The following is a 9,069-nucleotide window of genomic DNA, read 5'->3' as shown; positions in this document are numbered from 1 at the left end:
GGATTCTTTCCACATTTCTTTCTTTCTTTCTTTTTTCAGTTTTTTGAGACAGGGTTTCTCTGTGTAGTCCTGGCTGTCCTGGAACTCACTCTGTAGACCAGGCTGGCCTCGAACTCAGAAATCCACCTGCCTCTGCCTCCCAAGTGCTGGGATTAAAGGCGTGCGCCACCACTGGCTGGCATGTTTTCCTTCTTTATTTAAAAATGATTGAGGGCTGGAGAGATGGCTCAGTGGTTAGGAGCACTGACTGCTCATCCAGAGGTCCTCAGTTCAATTCCCAGCAACCACATGGTGGCTCATTTGTAATGGAATCCGATGCCTTCTTCTGGTGTGTTTGAAGACAGCAACAATGTACTCGTGTATATATAAAAAAATTGAAAATTTTTCTTTTCTTTTTTTTCTTCGAATTTCAAGTGTTAACAGGTTAAGAACAAAAGCCAAGCTTTGGATCTTGCCAGAAATAGCCAAGTTGAGGCAAACAGACCAAGCCACTGCTTGATGGCAGAGACGGTGGCACAGGTGACGTGTGGCATTTCGCAAGTTCCCCATCAGATGATGGGGGGTGGGCGGGAGTACAGAATGAGGCTCTTGTTAGGATGATGGAAATGCATGGAACTGACAGTGGACGTACTGACACCGTGGGCTAGGCCACTTTAAACGGAGAGTGGGTTAGCTACTTTCTGTTGCCGTGACAAAATATCGTGATAGCAGCAACTAAAATGAGGACGGCGTTAATTTGGTTCACATTCCCGGCGGGTTATGGTCCAGTATCGCGGCCAGTCGTGGTGGCCGGGGCGAGCTCCCGTAAGCACCGTCTGTAGGCGATCTATGGACTGCTTTACCGTTGCTTCAGTTCTCCTGGGCTTGGGTTTGCTCGCCTGAAAAAATGAGCACTGCAGTCACCCTCCTCATAGGGGAAGGGCCTCACCTGGCGCCGGTGAGCATCCGCCTCGGTGAGCATCCGCCCACGGGGTGCAGGCTCCGAGCCGTCGCTCTTCCTGAGAGGTTTGCACAACTCCGCGAGTTGCGGGCGGGCTCGGCACTGCCAGCTAACAGAGCTCGGAAAGCACAGGACCTCAGAATTCAACGAACCCCGATCCTTGCTAGCTTGACTCCCGATTCCTCTGCCACGAGGAGCTGGATCACGTTAAAAGTGCCTCTTCCCCGTTGGAGTCTCGAACGAAGCCAGGGGGTAAGACTGCACGCACCTCCTTCCTGCTTGCTAACTCCGCTGCTCTTGCACAAAGGCCTTCTTTACCACCCTGCCACCTTCCAGAGCCGGTCTTTGAGGGGCAGGCTGCAGACAACCTGAGCGCTGGCTGACTCCAGCTTCCTCAGTAGCTTCCACAAATTCGTAAGGCCCTAGCACATGGCAATCGCTCCCTCTGAGGCCTTCGATAGAAGGATGGAAGACACCCACTGTCTTCTCTCCTCCTCGATCAGACAGCCCTGGGCCTCTGGGACTGTGGCTTCTGCCTCAGGTCAGACAGGAAAACCCTAGGTGGCTTTGTGAGCTTGACTTCCTGATGACCAAGGAGGAGCACCAGAGAGAGCCTCCAGGGGCTTCATCTCGGATGGCTCACCACAGGCCTTCAGGCAAAGGGCACTGACTAAAATGTGTGCCCAGAGACCTCTCCTGCCTGCTGCAGGCTTCCTTCAGGCTCCAGGGGCTCCTGCAGTGTGGGACGTTCTCTCTCCTTCCTGGCTGCTGTGCTTGCACTGCTGGCTTCAGGAAAGAGTGGATTGTCACCCTCCACTGCTCCCAGTGCTCCCTGCCTGCCACCCCCAGTCACAGTGCTCCCTGTCTACCATCCTCCATCAATCCAGTGCTCCCTGCCTGCCACGCCCACCAATCCAGTGTTCCCTGCCTGCTACCCCCACCTGTCCCAGTGCTCCCTGCCTGCCACCCCTCCCCCCCACAGGTCCCAGCACTCCTTATGCTCAGACCCACTGGTTGCCCGTCTTCTCCGTAAGAGTTCATTCACTCCCCAGTGTCAGTGTGAGGCCAATGGCGTTGGCCAGATGACAACGGGAACGCGGACACCTTCAACTTCAAAGCCCCACTGAACATCAGAGCCGTGGGTTAAGAGGCACTCCATCCAGTAAGTGGCTGAAACACTCCCACAGTCGGCCAAGTCACACCACCGACGGCTCCCAGGCACACTTGAAGCTGACAAGGGTTGAGTGTCGTGGTCTGGATAAACTCTGCAATCGGTCCAGGAACAAAACAGAATCCTAGCGCGCCCACTCGTGAGATGGGAAGACTGAGGGGCCGGCGGCCGACACTCAGTGGCAAAGACACAGCAAGGCCAAAGGTGGCTTTACTGTTGAGAAGGCAGGGAGGGATTCTTCGTTTCTAATTTTGCAGCCAACTCCCAACTCCTGTAGAAATACCAGGTGATGAGTAAAACGGCTAAATCCCCGGGTTCGGGAGCGCTCACGCTGCCTGGCGGCATTTCGTCCATTTGCTGTAGGCCAGAAGCTCGGTCTACAGCGGTCCTTCGCTCCCCTGAAGTAGAGGCTCTCTGAATGATGAGGAGAGGCTAAGAAGACAGGTCTGAGGCTAGCCTGGGACAGCTGGTTTTAATTCCTAGCCAAGAGTGGTGGCACACTCCTTCTGCGGACGGCAGCAGGGGCTACCCGTTGAAAGCTTATCTCAAAATAAGACCACACACAAAGCAGGGGCCGGGAAGGGGCCTTAGTGTGCTTGCACCAGCCACGGAAGTCAGACGCCCAGTGCCCATGTTAAAAGCCAGTCATGACGCTCACCTGTCACCCCAGCACTAGGGACACAGAGACAGGAGCATCCTGGGGGTGAGATGGCCGGCTACTCTAGGGGCAAGCGTGAGCTCCAGGTCCAGTGATAAACCTTGTCTCTCTCTTTTTTTTTTTTTTTTTTGGTTTTTCGAGACAGGGTTTCTCTGTGTAGCCCTGGCTGTCCTGGAACTCACTCTGTAGACCAGGCTGGCCTCCAACTCAGAAATCCGCCTGCCTCTGCCTCCCAAGTGCTGGGATTAAAGGTGTGCGCCACCACCGCCCAGCTTGATAAACCTTGTCTGAAAAAATAAGGTAGAGAAATGACTGAGGGAGACACCCCCCAACATCAACCCCTGGTCTCCCCTGCATCCTCACAGCCAAGCACAACCACGAACACAACCACACACACACAAACACAAACGCATACCAAGAAAAAAATAAATGAAAGTACAAAATTTTGCTTTTTATTTCTCTTCTATTTGTCTTTCTCTCCAGAGAGAGGAGGGGAGATGAGGAGAGAAGGAAGGAGAGAAGAGACAAGATTCAGACAGAGCATGAAGCTCTTTTCCAGTTTCAAAGAATGGCTCAGGCCCAAGCTAAGCATACGAGTGAGCTGCTCCTCAGATCTCTAGGACAGGAAGCACAACGGCACCTACCTCAGAGAGTTAGCAGAACCAAATCAAAGATCTCAGAGACCCATGAGATGGACTGTCACACTCACACACACACACACGTACACGCACACACACATGCACAATTTAAATCTAAACAAACAAACAAACAAACCCTAAGATTTCATAAGAAAAAATATTTAGCAGAAGCTGGCCATACCGTCTTTTAATTCCAGCATTCAGAAGACTGACCGAGGCGGGAGGAAAGCCATGAGTTCAAGCCCGGCCTAGACTACATAGTTAAGTTCCAGACCACCCACATTCACAGGTAATCCTTCAACCAAGGGCAAGTCACATGCCCAGACACACAGCTTAGCCAGCACTAGCGCTGACCATTAGACCCCACTGCCTCCTGGTCCAAGAGGAAGCAGGTTACTTCTTAACCAATAGGTTATCTGGATGAGCACACACTTCCTGCGTGCTTCTTAAGGGTGTTCTAGCAATAAATTATCTTGTCCCCCCTAAACCGGTCGTGTGATTTAAAGGGACTCGTACAAAATGAAAGTCCAAGATGCCCCCTTATTCAGAACAGTGAACAGTTTCATAACCGGGGCAGCACAGAAGGAGGCCCTACGCAGCTGCTCCGTCCCTGCTGAAGTTTGACTGTGTGGTTACGACTGCCAAGATGTCCGCGTCAAGGTCTCCTCTCTAGACACAAGTGCTACACTGTCAAGGGACCCATTGTGTTAAATTAGGGCAGTGTCAAAAACCAGAGGACCAGAGAGGACCGGCAAGGGCGAGCGAGCATTCTCTCTCAGCCTTGAAGTCAAGGGCAGCAATGACCTTACGTTTTTCTCCCATAGAATAACCTGCTGCAAGGCCTTAATTCCCAAGCCCTGCTAGGCCTGTGAGCCCACGACAGGGGAGGCTGAGAACGGAGGACCACTGAGAGGACTTGAGGCCAGCCTGGGCTACACAGATGACTTTCAGGCCACCTAGATCGACCCAGTGACACCCTGTCTCAAAACCAAAATAAAAGATTTTCATTCCCAAATTTTAATTCCAAACGTCCTTAAGGTTTGTCGGGGTCAAAAGACAGGACGTCCATGGGTACCTTTATCCCGATGTTCAGGAAATGGTGACTCGCTCACAGCTGAAGATCGTGACCAACACGTGCCTCTTACTTTTTTTTTTTTTTTTGGTTTTTCGAGACAGGGTTTCTCTGAGTAGCCCTGGCTGTCCTGGAACTCACTGTGTAGACCAGGCTAGCCTCGAACTCTCGAACTCAGAAATCCGCCTGCCTCTGCCTCCCAAGTGCTGGGATTAAAGGCGTGCGCCACCACCGCCCGGCCCGTGCCTCTTACTTTTGAAGACAGCTCTTCCCTCCTCAGTGAGGAGAAAGGCTGCTTTCAAAACTCAGGCCTGAAGCCCGTGGTTTGATGATAACAAACCTTCCTATCCAATGGGATTTAATCTCGCCACTCTCTGTACTTTCAACAGTGTATGAGCTTCGAACCACTGTCTATAGCAGAATCGGCACCGAGCCCAGAGCCCGGAGCCCGGAGCCCTTCCGCATCCTAGCCCTGAGCTGTATACATTCTTCAACTCCTTTTTCTGCATTTTTTTTTAATTTTTATTTTGAGACAGAGTCAAACTTGCCCAGACTGGTCTTGAACTTGTCATTCTCCTGCCTCAGCCTGGATGACAGGTGTGGGCTACCACATCCAGTCAAAACCGGTTACTTCTTGAAATGTCCAGAATGGGGCTTGGGGATAGGCACAAGAGCTTACTTCCCAAATTCTAGAGAAGGCCTCTGAGCTGTGTGTGATAGAAAGAGTTCTATCAGCAGGTACGCTGGGATGGCTGGCAGTGAATCATCCTCTCTGGAGGCATGTGTCATACCTCTTTAAATCCTAAGTAGTTACTGTGTCATCTCACTAAAAACAACAACTCTTACAAAACCTTCTTCTGTCTGGACCCCCACACACACATACCTGAGGATGAAACCCAGGGTCTCCCACACAACAGACAAGTGTTGGGCTGCTGAGCCGCACACAGTCTCACCCTTTTCGTATTTATTTTCAGACAGATGCTCGCCAAGTTGACCAGGCTAGCCTACAACTCCCAATCTTCCTGCTTCAACTTCCTGGGTGCCTTGGGTCACTGGTGTACACCGCCATGCCCACTATGGAATCTTTTTTTTTTTTTTGGTTTTTCGAGACAGGGTTTCTCTGTGTAGCCCTGGCTGTCCCGGAACTCACTCTGTAGACCAGGGTGGCCTCGAACTCAGAAATCCACCTGCCTCTGCCTCCCAAGTGCTGAGATCAAAGGCGTGCGCCACCACCGCCCAGTGGAATCCTTTTTTAAAATGTGATTTCTGACTCCCCATGGTGCCTGTACAACTAAAAGTACATATGGCAAGCTGCAAACCAACACTGAGTTGAACTGTCCCAACAGTGCAACATGGAGCTGGCCCAACGTTTATCAATCAAAAGAACCAAGGGTTCTCAACAGTTACTGAGTCAGCCTTGAATCATTCAAAAGCAAGTCGCTGACACTCTGGCTAAGATGAATGAAGCCAACAGTTAACAATTATGGCGGATTTCGGGAGTAATTACATATCCTTATCTCATTTGCTACAGGTTAGAGAGCAACTCGGGGTGCCCGTGCCTAATGAAATGACCACAGTGCCATTAGTGCCAGGTGTCTCAGTCCAGGTGGGTGGCTCCGCCTTCAGGAGGCTACCTCTCCCCCAAGTTAGGGAGCCAGCCTGGGCTACATAGTGAATTCCAGGCTCAGAGGGGCTACACAGTGACACCCTGTCTCAAGCAAAAACAAAGAAAAACCAAGAAGCCCACACAAACACATAACGCAAAGATTCTCAACCAAGGCCCTACGAGCATTTGGAGTCAGACACCCTGCTGTGGGTGGTTGGGTGGCTGCCTTGAACACTGTAGGGCACAGTGGTGGGGGGGTGTCCCTGGCCTCCACCCAACAGCACCCACTTCTTTTTTTTTTTTTTTTTTTTTGGTTTTTCGAGACAGGGTTTCTCTTTATAGCCCGAGCTGTCCTGGAACTCACTCTGTAGACCAGGCTGGCCTCGAACTCAGAAATCTGCCTGCCTCTGCCTCCCAAGTGCTGGGATTAAAGGCGTAGGCCACCACTGCCTGGCTTGCACCCACCTCCCAAGTCACGACAACTCAAAAACATCTCCTTGCACTGCCAAGTGTTCACTATCATCTCCAGTTGAGAACCACTGATTTAGAGAGGTGTCAATATTTAAAAACAAAACAAACAAACAAACCTCAGCGTTTCAGAACGGGGAGGTCCTAAGGCGTCTGATCAACGGAGATTATCAAACTTAAACCAACCACCCCGGGGAGCTCGTTAAAACATTGATACCAAGGCCGAGGCCCAGGCCCAGGCCCATCAGTTTAGACAAGTCCTGGGTTTTCCGTCGTCACTGCCTACATCCTCATTCTATGGGTAAGGAAAAGTGGGCCCCGGAACATAACTGCTTTGCCCAAGGTCACAAGAGAGTTAGAACCGAGCTACCGAAGCCAACCAAGCTCTTCCCCAGCACCAGGGCGGGTGGAGTAAGGGGTGTGTGTGTGTATGTGTGTCGCTCTTCCGTCTTCGAGGCCATAAAGCTTAAAGGTGAATTCTGGGATCAGCCGGCCTGGGATAAAAGATCCCAACGTGGTCCTCATTAGCCCGGTGGCCTTGCGTTTTGCGCAAGGCAAGTAGGCTTCGGGGTCTCAGTTTCCTTCCCTGTGAAATGGAATAATAAGCACTCATTCCTAGTGATATCAGAAAAGGAAGGATGGACCAAAAGCCTCCGGCACCGGGCCCGGTCTACGGTAAGCGCTCGATGGATCCCGGGGTTCGGGAGGCGAACGGACCCCGACTCCGCGCGGCGCACCTCACCTGGCCCCGCAGCTCCTTCTCCAGCTGCCGGTAGTCGTTGTTCCAGACCAGGAGGTGCAACGGGAAGCGACTGCTGGTGTCGCGGGCCGAGGACATGGCGAGGAGGCCGCCACCCGGGCCTGACCGCCCGCCTGCCACCAGCCTGGACCCGATGGGGTCTCGGGGGCCCGCCCGACCGGCTGGGGAGCGAGGGGAGGAGGGCGGCGAGCGGGCGAGTGCGGAGCGCAGCGGGCGACAAGGATCTCCGAGTCCGGAGCGGGCAGCGCGGGAGGCCCGGGGTCGCGGGCCGGGCTGGGGACCGGCTCGGGGACCCGCTCGGCCGCGCCCACCCCGCGCCCCGCGCGCTCGCGCCCGCGCTGACAGCTCGGGAACCGACTGCTGCCGGCCGAACCGCTCCGAACAGGGAAGTGCGCGGGGCGTTCCATCGCGCGCCGCGGCGGGGGACGTGGCCCCTCGATCGGCCCGAGCCCAGCTCCATGTCGCCCCGTCGCGCCTCCACGCGGAGATACACGACAACCAACGTTCTGTGGAACAGTAAGGCCCTCGGGAAGCTCGAGATCTCCACGCGCAAAACCCACGATGCGTGCCCCCCGACTATCGCCCCCTGCCCAGCCTCCTCCAGTGGTGCGCTCCACAATTGGGCCTCTTCCATCGGTTCTGCAGCCCGGGGGGTGAACGCGCAGGCTTGGACCAAACCATCCGGCTGGAGCCTCCCTCCGCTGCCTTCCACGATTGGTCAGAAACCATTTTGGAAGTGGGCAACAGGAAATCGTTTTCACCGGCGAACTGGAACCTGGACAGGTGGCACCAGATACCCTCATGATAGCGGGATAGTTGTGTCTGTGGGCTTTTAAACTTTCTAATGTTTGAACTGGGTGGTTCTGTGCGCGGAAGTCATCCGATGCTTTGTAAGTTAGGATGGCGTTCAATGCCATCAGTATTCACTATCCCCCCAAACTGTCTCCAGACAGAGACAGTTGTTCCCCTGGAGGAGAAAAACCGCCCAGTTAAAAAACACTGTTTTGTCTGAATACCCAACTCGGCTATTATTCAAAGTGCTTGCCGTGAAGATTTATCCCGCATCAGTCTCTTTAAGTTAACCATTCAGATTTAGGGTCGTGGTCCAAAGGACTTATTAGTATTATTATCCAGGTTGGCCCGCAATAGGCACAAGTAAAATTCATCCTTTGGGTTACGACTTCAGGCGCTATATCTTTGACACAATGAAGAGCCAAGTGCTGTGTCCGCCCAGATGTTTACAACGGCAACCAGCAAGCACCCTTTATTGGCTTTTTAGATACACAACCAGCTTTTCAGATGAGTGCGAAGGCTGTCCAAGAATCCTGACCGACCTAGTCCATTCTCCTTGGGTGTGGAGTCCTTGAAGAGTGAATGACGCTAATACAGGATACAGGAAGATAAGGCTGGTACCTAAAAGCTCTAACGGAGGAATGCGTGGCAACTGTCGATCGCATTAGATAAACAAGATCCGTACTTCTGAGGCCTCTTCTGGACATGACTAAATGAATTTAACTGTTGTTAAATAATCTCCGGGAGATTATATATAGAGAGTTTTTGTCACAAGGTTTTGCTGCTTCTTCTGGTTCTAGTCAGTCCTAGAACAAGAAATCACTTCCCAAAAGGGAGATCCCAATTGCGAGAGTATATAGAGACAGGAACCGGAGGCTTGGACAGACCTCTGCCCTCATTCAAGATGGCGATACGGAACCGTGCCCTTTCCGGTCACATGACCCACAAGGGCTCCGCAGGAGGT

The 9,069-nt window shown here is 52.8% G+C and overlaps 1 protein-coding gene across 2 annotated transcripts in view; it reads right to left on the bottom strand.

Moving 5' to 3' along the window:
• Window positions 1-7,500, bottom strand: part of Ankrd13a (ankyrin repeat domain 13A) — a 33,170-nt gene extending 25,670 nt beyond the window's left edge. The window contains exon 1 of one of the 2 annotated variants that reach the window (XM_028765380.1): window positions 7,296-7,500. In XM_028765380.1, coding sequence (XP_028621213.1) covers window positions 7,296-7,391 — 96 coding nt within the window. In that variant the 5' untranslated portion in view covers window positions 7,392-7,500. The remainder of the gene's footprint in view (window positions 1-7,295) is intronic. The other variant, XM_028765379.1, reaches the window with a different exon arrangement.
• Between the last annotated feature and the right edge of the window lie 1,569 nt (window positions 7,501-9,069).

Source organism: Grammomys surdaster, unplaced genomic scaffold (genome assembly GCF_004785775.1).
Source record: "Grammomys surdaster isolate TR1022 unplaced genomic scaffold, NIH_TR_1.0 164, whole genome shotgun sequence".
Taxonomy (NCBI): Eukaryota; Metazoa; Chordata; class Mammalia; order Rodentia; family Muridae; genus Grammomys; species Grammomys surdaster.
Note: the sequence above shows the minus strand (reverse complement) of the source record. Positions and strands in the feature narration are given on the sequence as shown.